Raw genomic sequence first — 16,943 nt, 5'->3', positions numbered from 1 at the left:
CGTCGGTGGTAAAACGCCGCTATTATTAGCGGCGTTTTACCGTCGGTATGCGGCCGCTAGCGGGGTGGTTTTACCCCCCGCTAGCGGCCGAGAAAGGGTTAAATACCACCGCAAAGCGCCTCTGCAGAGGCGCTTTGCCGGCGGTATAGCCGCGCCGTCCCATTGATTTCAATGGGCAGGAGCGGTAAAGGAGCGGTGTACACACCGCTCCTTCACCGCTCCGAAGATGCTGCTGGCAGGACTTTTTTTACCGTCCTGCCAGCGCATCGCTCCAGTGTGCAAGCCCTCGGGGCTTGCACACTGGGATGACAGCAGCGGCACTTTCGGGGCGGTTTGCAGGCGCTATTATTAGCGCAATAGCGCCTGCAAACCGCCCCAGTGTGCAAGGGCTCTTACTAAATACCTTGGACTGTATACTTTCCAAAAAGGGGTCATTTTGGTGAAATTTGTACTGTCCTGGCATCTTTGGGCATCAAGAAAGTAAAAGGTGACAGTACATCAGGATTGATTGCTATTCAGATATATATACCATAGCTTTTCAACTCTATAGCTTTTCTACAGACTAAATAATAAACACTGATTTGGGTTATATTCACCAAGGAAATGTAGCAGAATACGTTTTGACCTATATTTATGAAGAACAATTATTATTTGCAAAATTGTATAACAGAAAGAAGAAAAACATGATTTTCTTTTTTCGGTCTTTTTTAGTTTGTTTAGCAAAAAATAAAAAATCTAGTGGTGATTAAATGCCACAAAAATAAAGTTCTATGTGTGTGAAAATTATAAAAATTTCATATGGCTACAGTGTAGCATGACCGCGCAATTGTTATTCAAAGTGCGACAGGGGTGAAAGCTGAAAATTGGCCTGAGCAGGAAGGGGGTACAAGTGCCCACTATTAAAGTGGTTAAGCTTTGACAATAAAACCTGGAAGCTGATTGGTTTCTATGCAGAGCTGCCCACGATTTTGCCAGCTCCAGTTTTAGTAAATTTCCCCCAAATAGTACCTTTTAACCATGTGCTTTAAACTGCACAAAACCAGACATAAATACATGTTCTAACACACTTGTATTAGGTGGCAAAAAGCTTAAAAGCATTTCACTATTGCACATAACAATTTAACGGTACAGCCCAACCTATACTCATAACAAGAAATTGCTCATTCATTGCATGATGACAGCAACCTGATCTCAGCCTTGGAAATGTATTCATGGGATACAAGCAGCAGCAGTATTAAGTCATTGTTCTTTTTTGTGTTTTCCCACAGCTGGTGGTCAAAACATTTCTATCCTTAACGTGATTATTCTGCGTTCAGGAGAGGGAGGTCGAAGCTCACCTAACCGCAGCAGCTCCTAAGTTTGCTAAAAGCCTATGTGTACATTGACTCAAATTTAGGAGATGCTACTGTACATGAAGCCTTATTCTTTTAGAAATCCTATAATATACCCCATTGTGGATACTACTAGAGTTGGGCTGAACAACACCCCTCGGGTTCGGTTCGCGCCAGAACTCTCGAACATCGTGAAAGTTCAGACCCGAACCATGAACACTATTAAAGTCTATGAGACCCAAACTTTAAAAACCCAAAATACCAATTTTATATGCTTATATGCAAATTATTGGCCATAAAAAGGGTATGGGGGCCCGGGTACTACCCTGGGGGACAATAAAAAAAAGCGAGCGCCCCTCTCCTGAACCATACTAGACCATATGCCCTCAACATGGGGGGAATGTGGCCGAACATCCTGCCGAGCGTCCTGCAAATTCCGGTGTTCGCCGAGCGGGCGAACAGGCAAAGTTTGGGCTGAACTTTTGCTTGGTTTGAACTGTTCTCCCAACTCTAGGTACTACCAGTGAAAGGTCTGCAGAAAGAAAAAAAAATAGAATCATTATTTCGAAGGCTATTATGGAAAGGAAAAAACCTTAGGATTAAGCTATCAATTCTCCAGCGAGCTAGGGATGAGGGCGAATTGGCGGTGCCCCAGCCAAAACTATATTTTATAACCTCCCAACTTCAGCATTTTGCTGGTTGGGGAGTTATGAATTGGGAAGATCCTATGACCCTATTGTTAAGTAATTGTTATTGTTACAATCTTCTGGCTCAGCTGGAATCTGGAGCTTTTGCTTATACCTGTAAAGGTCCAACATTGGCACTTATGAATAGTTTCTGGCAGGAAATTAGCAATATAGGCACTATAAAGAACTATGTAAATTGGAGGGATTCGAGCGTTGGTGTTCCCAGGGGTTTCAGTATATAGCCCAGCTTTATTCACATAACGTTCTGTGCTTCTTTTGGGATCTGCAAGAATCTTATCAATTGCCTCATCATAATTTTTTTAATATCTGCAATTAGGGCAAACAGTACAGTCTCAGTTTAAAGGGGAAAAGATAGTGATAAGATGGATGCCACTCTTAACTTCATTAGCTTTGGCGACTTAGAAAAAAGGCCTTATTTCATCTTTATACGGCCAACTTATGAGGCCATTTCAAGATAATTGTGTCAGTCCGGGTAGAAGAGGGTGGGAGATAGACCTAGGGGATATTTCAGATGATGTCTGGCAAACAATTTTGGAAAGGGGGTTCTTTAGTTTCATTATCACCTGTACAATGTTTGTCTTAATTATTTTATCATATATAGGGTATATAGAACACCAGTAAAGTTATTTAAGTGGGGCAGGAGTGATACCCCGGATTGTCCATGTTGCCAAAAATCTCCAGCTGATCTAATACATATGTTGTGGAAGTGTCCTAAACTGGTTAGATACTGGCGAGAGGTGGTGACTACAATTAATGTAGTTTTTTTTGTACTCATTTCGATATGAATCCTAAGACGTGCTTATTGGGTTATCTCGGTGAAGAGCTTTTTCCCATTGAGGTTTGGTATCAGTTAGTAGATTATTGTTTATAGCACGTAAGTTAATTGCCTTAAAATGGAGGTCCACGAGGAGTGGCGTCTTCAAGTAAATGGAACCTTCTGAAGGAACAACAAATCTAATCTAACTTTTTTCATAGACACAGGTATATAGCTTATTACATCATGTAAATATTGTATTAGTGGCTTGATTTTTTTTGTTTTGTTTTGTTTGTTTGTTTGTGTGTCTCTTGTTATCATTTGTAGCTGTTTATAATGCTTGTTATGTTGTATAGATGATATGTGAAAGAAAAAGAAGTAAGAAAATTTCAGAATTTGATATGGTTTGATCTTATGTGATGTTTTGGAAATTATGGAATTTTTGCATTTTAATACTGAGATATTTGCTATATTCTCCAATAAGAATGTAATTTGGTCTGTAATGATGAAAACTTTCAATAAATAAATATTTAAGAGAAAGAACAGACAAGTAGAGACATTTACAAGCTGCTGCCCATAGCATAGTAGTTTTATTTAAAGCCAATAGGCCAATATTAAAGACTTACATTGATGCTGTACTCCAGGTATGGATTTTACTGTATAGCTACATCCATGTATAGGTCCAATGTAAGTTTGCATATGCCATACCTGTGGGAGCCTCATGGAAGCAGAAAATCCATGTAGTAGCCACTGCAACTACAGTGATTCCATGCTGAGCGGTTGCCCTGCTGTATAGTGAACACAGAGGGGTCACTTACTCGACATAGGTGCTATTTGCAGATAGACATGGGCCGAACGACCCCTGGTTCCATTCGCGGCAGAACTTGCCAACATCGCAAAAGTTCGGAACCGAATAAGGAACCCCATTGAAGTCTATGGGACCCGAACTGGAAAAATCAAAAGTGCGCATTTTGAAGGCTTATATGCAAGTAATTGGGTATACAAAGGGTATGAGGGTCTGGGTACTTCACTGGGGGACATGTATCAATGAACACAAAGTTTATAAAAAACATCATTTTTAAATGAGCAGTGATTTACTGATGCTAAGCCCCCCGGAAGATTTTACCCCCTTCCTGGCCAGAGCACTTTTTACAATTGGCACTGCGTCATTTTAACTGACAATTGAGCTGTCATTAATGTCAAAAATCAGGTATAAAGAAAATCCGCCCACTCATACACCCAAAACTGATGGAAAATAAAGCCTGAATCTAAGCTGCTGCTTAAATAATAACAACCATAAATGAAAAATTTGATTCACCACAATCTCGCCCCAAGTGAACTCAAATTAGCAGCGCTAAAGTGAACCCTAATCAAGAAATGACATATAGTAAAGAGTGATGAAACAAACAATCAAACAATGATATAATCATATCATCACTCCTCCCTATTATTGTGCATCAAATAATATGATCAAAAAATTCACAAATAAAGTGCGCAAAACCATTTATGTGAATAACATATCTGTGCACATAAAAAATTAAATATATAATTAAAAATATATATAAATATGTGTAAACCAATGTGAATCAGTCCACAAATATAAAAAAGTGTCCACAAAAAGTCCAAATATAATATTGTTCCGTGACGTGATACAGTGCAGGTCTTCACTTAAAACAATTCTTCCACCGCACCTCTGTGACTGTGAATCCACTCCCCTTAGGTAAATAAACTCACCAGCTCCTTTTGCCCACACTCTCGTGTCAGGGCCACCAAGCTTTTATCCCACACAGCAAGTAGAAATGAATGATCTCCAATGGTACACCTTTACATATTCAGAGTGTGGTGCCAAAGAGCTCTCTGAGCATGAAAAAAAGAAAATAGTCCAATAGTGCAATAGCGTAATAATATTTATTAAAATAACACACTCCTCCACCATTAAACTCACATCTTTAAATTCACTAACAAACAAAATTTGCGTCCTTTTTTTCCACACAAATAGAGCTCTCTTTTGGTGGTATTTGATCACCTCTGCGGTTTTTATTTTTTGCGCTATAAACAAAAAAAGCATCAATTTTGAAAAAAAACCCACAATATTGTTTACTTTTTTGTATCCAGAGCAAGAGATCCACTTGCGATCAGGATAGCTGCTCTGGTAGTTCCCTGGACTCAATTCTCTTTGATTTATGCATTCCCCCCCATTTCCTCTTCTGCCACATCTTTGTACAGTATCTGAGAGGAGATTACATCAGTCATTCTGGTAGCTCCGGCCTGGACCAGGAGGGCCTGGTATCCAAAGGTAGTGAGATTAGCAGTAGGAAAACCTTGGACGCTTCAGCTCTCAATTTACTTTCACAGGGGCCTATATTCCACCCGAATTTACGCTTGCTGAATTTGACGGCGTGGCTATTGAAGCCAGGGTGCTAGGAGATCGTGGTATCTCAGGACCAGTGGTAACTACATTGGTGAATGCCAGAAAGGCAGTCACCAGGAAGGTTTATCACAGGGTTTGTAAGGCTTACATTGCATGGTGTGAGGCCAGAAGTTGGCATCCTCGCAGATATTTGGTAAAGAGAATTCTCTCTTTTCTTCAGTCAGGCTTAGATAAAAGATTAGCCTTGACAACAATTAAAGGGCAGGTTTCAGCCTTATCAGTGTACTTCCAGAAGCCTTTGGCTTCACATTCCCTGGTCCAGACTTTTCTTCAGGGAGTGACTCACTTATTGCCTCCCGTTAAATCACCTCTTTGCCCTTGGGATTTGAATTTGGTTTTGTCAGTGCTATAAGAGCAGTCTTTTGAACCAATCAACGAAGTTCCGTTAGTCCTTTTGACACGGAAGTTGGCTTTTCTTTTTGCAATTATTTCGGCTAAAAGGGTCTCCGATTCGGCGGCCCTTTCCTGTAAGGAGCCGTATTTGATTATGCACCATGATAAACTGGTGCTACGTCCTGTTCCATCCTTTTTGCCTAAGGTAATTTCTAGATTTCATTTATATCAGGACATTGTTCTACCTTCTTTTTTCTCTCAGCTTGGCTCGTCAGAAGAGAAGCAATTCCACCTTTTGGATGTGGTGCGGGTGGTCAGAGTCTACCTGGAAAGGTCTGCAAGCATCAGAAGTTCTGATGCGTTTTTCGTTTTGCAGGAGGGCCCCAAGAAGGGTCAAGCGGCTTCTAAGGCGTCCATTTAACTTTGGATTCACTAGTTAATCACTCAGGCCTATGGCCTGAAAAGTAAAGCTCCTCCCTTTGGGGTTATAGCTCATTCTACCAGGGGTGTGAAAAGCCCAGGAGGTTCCATCAGCATCACTATCATCACGGGACACAGAAGCCTCTCCCCTCTCTTTTTGGGAGTTCATTGCTTGCTACAAAACTGGAGTACTTCCTGTATGTGAGGGGTTATATAGGGATCACTCCCTGTTTTTGGTTATTCTACCAGTGTCTATTCACCTATAGGTGGCGCATAACCCAGGTAGTAATGTATATGGCTGCTTCATACAGGTAAGTATGAAGAAAAAAATATAATTTTAAATATAGTGCCTGGAGGGGTCCCCTTAGTCTGCCTGTAAAGTGGCACATCTGTACCGTGTATGGAACCTGCTGCAGCAATAATGACATTTATAAAGCCAAAAAAAAATTAACTGTTCCCTGAAAGCTTTCTTTTTTTTTATAAAAAATGACTTGGGGAACCAGTCTGTATGATGAGGCCACAGTTTAGTGCACTCAGAACAAGATTAGAGATTTTTTGGATAAATTCTGGTGTTCTTTTTGCAGACTTTGGATAGAAGTAGCAGGTGCAGAAAAATTGGGCTTTGGGTGTTGGTGGTGCCTTCACACCGTAACCCTTTAAAGTTACTCTTGATGAAAGCAAGAATTGGCCTTGCTGTCAAAAATTGAAATGATATGCACCTGTCATACAGGTACGGAAAAATTGGAATTTGGGCATTGGTGGTGCCTTCACACTGTAACCCTATAAAGGTACTCTTGATGAAAGCATGAATTGGCCTTGCTGTCAAAAATTGAAATGATATGCACCAGGTGTGGAAAAATTGCCTTCACACCGTAACCCTATAGAGGTACTCTTGAACGGACTGCAATGTACTGCAGTAAATGTGCATCAACGCACTACAATATACTGCGTTAAACCTACAGTAACACACTGCAATATACTGCGGTAAACATGCACTAACGCACTGCAATATACTGCGGTAAACCTGCAATGACACAATGAAATATACTGCGTTAAACGTGCAGTAACGCACTGCAGTATACTGTGGTAAACCTGCATTAATGCACTGAAATATACTGCAGGAAACCGCCCTGACAAAATAAAATAACACTAAAGTAAAAATGAATGGTCGCACTACTCTCACACTGTACTATCACTAGATTAACACTAAACTGATACTTTACACCAGGCATGTCCAAAATCCGGCCTGCGGGCCAATCGTGGCCCGCGGCCTGGTTTTGAATAGCCCGCCTGGTTATCTAAACCAGCCTTTCTCAACCAGTGTGCCGCGGGATCAGGGCTGTCAGATGAGCCCGATCCCCTGCCGAACTGTACATCGGCACTGTGAGAAGCTCCGTCAGCCTCAAAAGTGAAAGTAAAGTGCAAGGGAGTGTGCTGTGCTCTCTGCTTCCCCCTACAGTGCAGTACACGGCTGAATGAGGAAAATAGAAAGGTATGGTACTGTGCTAGAAGGTAGATTAGTTTTAAAAGGGCTTTATTCATGTGTCTGTGCATGTGTGTCTGTATGTATGTGTGTGTGTGTGTGTGTGTGTGCATGTGTCTGTATGTATGTCTGTATTCATGTGTCTGTGTGTGTATGTGTCTGTATGTGTGTGCATATGTCTGTATGCATGTGTGTGTGCGCATTTCTCTGTATGTGTGTGTGCATGTGTGTATGTGTCTGCATGTGTGTGCATGTGTCTGTGTGTATGTACATGTGTATGTTACTTTTAATCTGGACCCCCTCCCATTCCTGTACCATCAGAACTGCTTTTGTAGGGCTTGTTTGTGATAGCAGCCAGGACTGCTGCTCCTCTGAAAAGCAATCCATGCACAGATCGCTTTTCAGAGGCATTTGACAGGTGGTAAAGAGGCATTATGTTGCCTCCTCACCACCTGTTTTAAGCCCGTAAATACAGCATCACTATACCGCAACCGTGCAGTGCACACAGTTGCAGGGTAGTTGCAGTGCAGCCCCATTCAGCCTGGGTATACCTCCAGCTGGAGCCACAGCATGTGTACATCCCCAGCTGCCCCCTCTGCGGCTAAAGGGGGAGAAGTTGGGGGTGGTAAAAACAGCTTAACCATGTGGTTTGACTGCCCCTCCAACCTGACATGTGAACAAGCCCTTGGTTCACATCTGTGTGGCTGCGTGCTGCGTGTAGGGCAGCCCATTCATTTCAATGGGCTTCCCTACCCACAAAAATGCAGGAAAAGAAGTCCCCGACCTTTTTTTTAAAAAAATGCACTGCACCAAAAGTACCCCACGTTTTTCAATGTGTGGGGTACCATTAAGAATGAACGGTACCCCTAAAGAGCAGAGCATTCGTCTGTGTGTCGGGAACGAGCGTGACAAAGGCAAGAGAATTCTTGTTGGGCAGTGTTTTAGTGCACGAACACACTAATGCCCCGTACACACGGTCAGACTTTGTTCGGACATTCCGACAACAAAATCCTAGGATTTTTTCCAACGGATGTTGGCTCAAACTTGTCTTGCATACACGTGGTCACACAAAGTTGTCGGAAAATCCGATCGTTCTAAACGCTGTGACGTAAAACACGTACGTCGGGACTATAAACGGGGCAGTGGCCAATAGCTTTCATCTCTTTATTTATTCTGAGCATGCGTGGCACTTTGTCCGTCGGATTTGTGTACACACAATCGGAATTTCCGACAACGAATTTTGTTGTCGGAAAATTTTATATTCTGCTCTCAAACTTTGTGTGTCAGAAAATCCGATGGAAAATGTGTGATGGAGCCTACACACGGTCGGAATTTCCGACAACAAGGTCCTATCACACATTTTCCGTCGGAAAATCCGACCGTGTGTACGGGGCATTAGCCCGAATTTTAATGGTTCAAAGAATGTCAGGCAAAATGGTCGGCCCTCGCGCATGTTCACTTCATCAGATCTGGCCCTCTTTGAAAAAAGTTTGGACACCCCTGCTTTACACTCACAATAGTACACTATAGCACACACAAACTCGCTAGTAGCACTGAACAGAGCCCTGTTCTATCTCTCTACATGCTGATATCACACTACAAATGGCTACTATGGGAAAAATATTTTTATAGTGTGCGGTGGGACTAAGAGCAATGAGCCATGATTGGATAGAGTCATCATCACAGTGTCCAATCATGGCTCTGACAGTGCTATGTGCCCTGATTTGGGCAAAGCTTTTATTGCTTCGAACTTCCAATGCACTGTGCGGCGACATAGTCCCGAACTCATGCTCAGGCCGAATCGTTTGCCCAACTTTATTTGCAGAGTGCCTTGAATTTTTCTCATTGAATGCAAACTGTTCTCTAATTGGACCAGGTAGACATTACCAACCTGCTTTTCCACCTTATTCAATCAGAGAACATCTTGCATTGATTGAAAAAAAATGCAAGTGTAGCACCCTGGTGTTTAGGCAGGGTTGCTCCTAAATTTACCTGCCAGGTATAGCTACATTAGCCTATTGTTAGGGATCAATTGATTTCACACTGTCTGTAATTATTGCACTTCTCTCTTTTGCCAGGCACCTGGTAGCATTAGCTACGAGAAGGGCAATGCAAGGTCAGGTTATGGGTATATGGGGAATTCCAGCCCATTGGCAGGGGTTTTCTTAAATCCCCTGGCCTGCTGGGAGAACCTATATATTTGGGTGGAGTCAGGTGATCGGTGTTCTGTGCCACCTGGATGGCTGTCTGGGTGGACATGTGTTGTATTGCTCGGGCTGCTAGGCCGGAGTTTGGGCCTATCCCGGGCACATCTGGCTGTCTGAGGGCCTATGCAGAAGCAAGAGAGCAGTGCAGGGTTGGGATTACAGCTTGGTTCTGTCGGCCAGAGAACCTGTCATGGTCGGAGGTAGAGGGGAATCTGTCACCACTAAAGTACCAACCACCTTATTACCAGGGACCACAATGAGTAGCTGACGCAAGTACCAGAGCAGAATTCTCACCAACCGGGGACTGTGAAGAATCAGGAAACTTCAGTGGGTATCAAGTCAGGGACCCAGCCAGCGGAGGTGACGCATGCAGAGCAGCCTTGTGGGTCAAGCCAGGGACTGAGCAGGCCAGCGGGATGAAGCTTGAGAAGTGTCTTGAGTGCCAAGCTAAGGACCCAGCAGAGAAGTGGGGGTGACGCTTGAGGAACATACTACAGTGAAGATTGGAGGAGCTCACGGGATTCAGTGGCAGTGAATCATCTAGTCTAATGGGAGAGACTGGGAGCTCCGTGGGCTGAAGAACTACAAGAAGTAATTGTAGTGGAAGGGAAGGAACTGTTACAACTTGTGTTAGAAACTGTTAAAGACTGTTGCCATAGGAGACAACATTCCTACACATGCAGATGTGGCTTCCTGCGGGAGGCCTTTCCCTGCATGGCTGTCCTCCTGCTGAAGTCTCGGTGTCTGCCAATTAACATTGCAACTACCTAAGGGTGAAATAAAAATCTCTTTGCATTTAAGAAGTTTCTGGCGCCCCATGAATCTACCTTGCATTACACCAACTATGCCTTACAACCCACCACATACAGAAGGAAGTCAGCTATCTCTGGCCCTGGAGGTCCTCATTAGGCTGAAGGAGGCCGGTGACCTTGGTACACAAGACATTCTGTGAATAGTACCCATGCCGAGTAGAAAAACCTGTGTGGTTACTATGCAGCAGGGCAGTTGCTTGGCTAGGATATGCTAAGACAGTGGGGATCAATGTAGTAATGGAGGCTACTACAGTGATTTCCATCTTCTACTGGAATTCTACAGCTATGACATATGTAGTGTACTTACATTGGTCCAAGCTAGACCAATGTAACTATGCAAACAAATCATACCTGAAAGTTTTAATGCAGCTAAGAATCTAAAAATACATCATTGCATCTGTTTTTCTATTTTTTTAACACCTGGATTTGACTTATATCAGCTTCCAGCAGCCCCTATATGGCAGAGTTTAGTCTGGAGGAAGAAGAAGCAATAAAAAGAGCCAATACGTTGCACTGTGGTACAAGGTATGTCCTACTAAGAGGAGAGAGCACAGCAAAAGAAAGATGAGCTTATCAGTGTGCTGCTTCTCCTTTCACTATCCAGTTACAGGCTGTGGCAGAGCTGGGTAAATATCAAACTGAATGGATAAAAATGCTAATTCTTTGGCAGGTAAAAAAGCTTCCTTATTTTGTTTATGCAGCTGTTTGCCTGGAGTTCAGCTTTTACGTTTCTATGGGCCACTTCTCTATTTTGACTCTAGTCTTCATAAATCAGCTACCTTTCCTCCTTTCTTTGTTCTCCTCCCAGCCTAGTTCACTATCTTTCCCTTAGGTTCTCCTTGTCACATGTTGTCCTTTTCTGTTCCTATAATGATATCTGTATTAAGCGCTGGTAGTAAATGCCATGATTCACATGGAAATTTGCTTATAGATTTATATCGTCTCTTTCCTTCTGCAGTTTATTAGAGATTACAATTACCCGAAAGCCATTTTTCTATTTCTCTGTTGAAGTTCAAAGATTCCAAAATGTACTGTGACTAATCCCAGATAGAGGTGATTAGATTTAGTCATACAGGGCTATGGTGAGGGGTGTTAGCTATTTATTTTGTATTACTTACATAAGGCTAAGCATAATGTTTAAGATGTTTAGCATTGGGTGGCAGATAATGGCTGTACAGCCTGGATCTTATAGTAGATGGCACTATATAAAGTTTCCACTATATGAGGTGTGACTATTAAATAACAAGGCTGATTAAATAACTCACCTTTATTTGTATGTATTACAAATTGAATGCTTGTCCCCTGCAATATATTCCCCATTTGCACTAATATATTGCTGCAGTCTTGTTTTTCACTGGTCGAAGGCATTGAGAAAATCAATTTCTGTCAGCTGTTTCAACACATCCGCCGTTTTATTCTTTACAGCATCAACTTACTCAAAACGTGTCCCTTTTAAGCACTGATTTAACTTTTGGGAAAAGATAAAAGTCGCTTGGTGCTAAATCGGGTGAATATGTTCAAGTGTAGTAATGTGCTTGTCAGTCAAAAACTGCATCACAGAAAGTGCTGTGTGAGCAGGCACATTGTCCTGGTGAAGAATGAAACCGTTTTCCCACAGTTGCAGCCTTTTTTTTCAGACTCTTTCTCAAAACTTCCTTATAATAATGCTGGTAACTGTTGTGCCTTCTGGAACCCATTCTTTCAAAAATACACAAAATTCCTATCCACTTTTTCCTCAGTGGCTAGCTGTTCAAACAGCCTCTGCGATTGCTCCTGTATAATAGCGTTAGTTTGCTGTTGTTCAGTGTTGGATAACACCATTTGTTTGAGGATTTCCTCCATGTTTAGTCACTTTGGGTACTGGCCCTTTACATAGTCACCTACTACTGCTGGTCACTGCCTCCACCATATGTAACCTGGGGGACAGGTAGCAGGTACAAAACTCCCTGGGATAGGCAGTCTTTCAGGCACAGATACCAAATCCAGTGAGGTAGTGACAAACAGTGCAGTGTTTATTTGTGATATATACCAGTCTATATACAGGTGCTGTACAGGGTTCCAGAAAAACAAATGGGAACAAAAATAGCCAAACAAAATATCTAGCCGTATCTCGGCACTAACTATACAATATTTACAGGTCCTAACTACCAGGCCGAGCAAGCCTACAGCTTGTCAGCTTCCACATACACAGCTTAATAGCTTTTACCAATCTTTTGCTCTCCTAGACAGAAGTTGTCTGAGGTTCCCGGGCCAAGAGCACTGGCTGTCTGTCTCAGGTGAGTTTAAATTGGCCTGGGGGAGAGGACCAAGATCTGAACTGGACCATGGATCAGAGATCCTTGAATGTGTATGAGAGGAGCCTGGGAGACGTATAAACGCCAAACAGGATGCTCTGCTACATATCCCCCCCCTTGTTTCAACCCCAGGGTTGGAACACCTGTGGCCCAACAGGAGTGAACACGGGACAGGGCATCTACATTCCGCATCTCAACACCTGGCCAGTGTTTTACAGTGAAAGAGTAATCCTGTAGAGCCAAAAACCACTGGTTCACCTGTCTATTATAAGAAGTGTGGGTGGCCCTGCGCTTACAGAATAAAATGAAATGAAATGAGAAGAACTGCTGCCCCTACCAATACAACCACCTAAATGGAATTTAAATATAATGAAAAGTGAGGGAAGGTAGGTGTGGCACTGTTCTAGGGGGGGAAATTTCCTGCCCCCTAAGTGACACTTTCTGTGTCCTGCTGTTTATATTGAATCAGAAGCCAGAAAAATAATTCAAGTGTAATGTGCTTAGTGCAAATCCAAAATTGTGCAGGTGCTAACAATGCACTTAACAAGATAAAATAAATATGTATTATAATGACAGGTGCTCTATGAACTGTGCCTTAATAATGCACATCTACTTCGATTTATGCACCAAGAAATATATATGTATGTACTATAATCAAAAACAGTCCATAATACATTTACTATGAATGCATAAAACCTCTAATTAAAGTGACTAGTGCTTTTAAAAAACAATATATTTTTTAACTATTAATATTAATTTTAATAGATATTAAAACAATATCTATTTAACTATTTAATAGATAAATAGAGGTTTTATTTACCCATCTATTGGTCTCCTTCTTTTGCGCCATCCATTTCAGGGGAGCATGGTCAGTTAATAAATCAAACTGGCCCCCTAGCAAATAGTACCTTAGTGCGTCCACGGCCCACTTTATGGCTAAACTCTCCTTAACAATGACTGCAAACTTTTTTTCATGGTCATTGAGCTTTCTGCTTAGGTACACGACAGTGTGTACTTCCCCATTGTGTACCTGTGACAATACTGCCCTGATACCTACATCAGACACATCCCTCTAAACCAAAAAATCTTTGGAGAAATTGGGGGAGAACAGCATTGGCTGTGCACAAAGAGCCTTCTTCAAGACTTTTACAGATTCCTCTGCTATTGGGGACCATTTCACCATTACGGAGTCTTTCCCTTTCGTAAGGTCTGTCAGTGGGGCAGCTATATTTGAAAAAAATTCAGGATAAACCTTCTATAATACCCCACAATCCCAAGAAAGGCCCTGCCCTGCTTCTTGTTTGCAGGACGTGGCCACTCCTGGATGGCTTCTATTTTCTTCACTTAAGGTTTAATTACTCCACAGCCAATAGTATAGCCCAAATACCTGGCTTCCGCTAAACGAATGGCACCATTTTTTAGATTCACAGTAAAACCTTCTTTGAAGAGGGAATCAAGGACAGCCTGGACACGGGACAAGTGAGACTCCCAGTCAGTGCTATATTGTCCAAATAGGCTGCTGCATACTCTTGGTGAGGTCTTAGGGTCCTGTCCATGGCCCTCTGAAATGTTGCGGGGGCATTTTGCAACCCAAAAGGCATTTTCTTGTACTGAAATAAACCCTCCGGGGTCACAAACACAGTCTTCTCTTTGGCACTACCAGTCAGGGGTATATTCCAATATCCTGTGGTCAAGTCCAAAGTGGTCAGATAGCAGGCCTTGCCAAGTCGGTCTATAAGTTTGTCTACCCTGGGCATTGGGTACGTGTCAAACTTTGTCACTGCAAGTGCCATCTGGTTTTGGGACTAACACGATGGGGCTAGACCAGTCACTATTGGATTCCTCAATAACATCTAACTCCAACATCCTTTTAACTTCAACACTGATGTCCTTTCTTCTAGCTTCGGGAATTTGGTATGGTTTGAGCTTGACACGGACTCCAGGTTCAGTAACAACATCATGCTGAACCATTGAAGTCGTACCAGGTAACTCTAAAAATGTCACTCTATCCCTTATCAGGAACTCTCTAGCTTCCTGTTTTTGGGAATAAGGCAAGGTGTCTGGAATCATGACCCCAGGGACCAGAGGGGACTCAGTATCCCTAGACATTACAGGGATGGACCTTGCAGTCAATGCCATCCTATCCTTCCAGGATTTTAACAAGTTTATATGGTATATATGTTCAGGCTTCCTTTTACTGGGTTGATACACTTTGTAATTAACTTCCCCAACTCTTTCAATTACTTCGAAGGGAACCTGCCACTTAGCCAGGAACTTGCTTTCAACAGTGGGAACTAACACCAGGACCCTGTTATCGTGTGAGAAAACACGGAGTTGGGCCTCCCTGTTGTATATTCTCTGTTGGGCTGCCTGGGCCTGCAGTAAGTGGTATTTTACCATAGGCATGACCACTGCATTTCTGTCCTGCATTTGAGCTACATACTCAATTACACTTTTGTTGGGCGTCTGCTTCCCCTCCCAGGTTCCCTTAGCTATGTCTAAGAGTGCCTGAGGGTGTCTCCCATAAAGCAACTCAAATGGAGAGTACCCCATAGAGGACTGGGGTACCTCCCTGATGGCAAACGTCAAGTACGGAATCAGAAAGTCCCAGTTTTTTTCCCATCCTTGTCAACAACCTTTTTTAACATACTTTTTTGATGTTTTATTGAAGCGTTCTACCAAGCCATCAGTTTGAGGGTGGTACACGGAGGTTCGCAATTGTGTCACCTTAAATAACTTGCACAACTCCCTATTTACTCATGACATAAATGGGGTGCCCTGGTCTGTAAGGACTTCCTTAGGGATCCCAACACGACTGAACACCATGAACAGTTCTTTGGCAATGTTCTTAGCAGATGCAGTGAGTAAGGGAACTGCCTCGGGGTCCCTGTTGTATATTCTCTGTTGGGCTGCCTGGGCCTGCAGTAAGTGTTATTTTACCATAGGCATGACCACTGCAATTCTGTCCTGCATTTGAGCTACATACTGAATTACACTTTTGTGGGGCGTCTGCTCCCCCTCCCAGGTTTCCTTAGCTTTGTCTAAGAGTGCCTGAGGGTGTCTCCCATAAAGCAACTCAAATGGAGAGTACCCCATAGAGGAATGGGGTACCTATTGAAGCGTTCCACCAAGCCATCAGTTTGAGGGTGGTAGACGGAGGTTCGCAATTGTGTCACCTTAAATAACTTGCACAACTCCCTAGTTACTCATGACATAAATGGGGTGCCCTGGTCTGCAAGGACTTCCTTAGGGATCCCAACACGACTGAACACCATGAACAGCTCTTTGGCAATGTTCTTAGCAGATGCAGTGAGTAAGGGAACTGCCTCGGGGTAATGGGTAGCGTAATCCATGATTACAAGAATATGCTGATGACCCTGGGCAGACTTAGGAAGTGGGCCCACAAGGTCCATGGCGATCCTTTTAAAGGGCACTTCAGTAATGGGTAAGGGCACTAAAGGACTACGAAAGTGGGATAGTGGGACTGACATTTGACATTCAGGACAGGACTGACAATAATTCTCAATATCTTTCTGTATCCCGGGCTAGTAAAACCTGTGCAACTTTCTGTGGTTTTCTCAACCCCTAAATGACCTCCTAGCAAGTGCCCATGGGTAAGTTTCAACACCACCCTTCTGTATGGCTTAGGGACCACCAACTGTTCAACAATTTCATCATTCTTTTTACATACACAATACAGTAAATCCTCATTGCTGCTGAAATAAGGAAAACAGGGCCCCCTGGTTCGACAGGTACATCATTAATCACTACTACATTTTCCCAGGCCCTGGCAAGGGTAGGGTCTTTTCTCTGCTCAGGACCAAAATTTTCTTTGTGCACATTTGGGTCAGCAAACTCTAATGTAGCCTCAGAGTCAGCAGACGGCTGCCCATCTTCACTGGTTGTGGGGACTTCCTCAAGCTCCTCAAGTTCTCCTGCCATAACTGAGGAAGGAAGACCCGAGGGAACCCTGAGAAAAGTCTCCTGAGCCCACATTGTCAGTGCTGCTCAGGAGTTCTGGCTCTGCTACTTAGTCAGTTACTGTGACTGAGTTGGGACGATCCCAGAGTTCCCAAAACTTAGGGAAGTCCCTACCAATGATGACTTCATGCACCAAGTGGGGCACAAGTCCGACAGGATGGGTCACTGTACCTAAGTCAGTTTTAAAGTT

The 16,943-nt window shown here is 43.0% G+C and overlaps 1 protein-coding gene across 4 annotated transcripts in view; it reads left to right on the top strand.

The window, feature by feature from the left end:
• Positions 1–16,943, top strand: part of PRKCG (protein kinase C gamma) — an 805,390-nt gene that overhangs the window by 144,294 nt on the left and 644,153 nt on the right. Inside the window, exon 3 of one of the 4 annotated variants that reach the window (XM_073602742.1) lies at positions 10,919–11,003. The exons of the other annotated variants lie outside the window; for them this stretch is intronic. Coding sequence (XP_073458843.1) covers positions 10,936–11,003 — 68 coding nt within the window. The 5' untranslated portion in view covers positions 10,919–10,935. The remainder of the gene's footprint in view (positions 1–10,918; positions 11,004–16,943) is intronic. 4 annotated transcript variants of the gene reach the window in all.

Source organism: Aquarana catesbeiana, linkage group LG10 (genome assembly GCF_042186555.1).
Source record: "Aquarana catesbeiana isolate 2022-GZ linkage group LG10, ASM4218655v1, whole genome shotgun sequence".
NCBI classification, from domain to species: domain Eukaryota; kingdom Metazoa; phylum Chordata; class Amphibia; order Anura; family Ranidae; genus Aquarana; species Aquarana catesbeiana.
The sequence above is the reverse complement of the archived record's forward strand: the minus strand, read 5'-3'. Positions and strand labels throughout refer to the sequence as shown.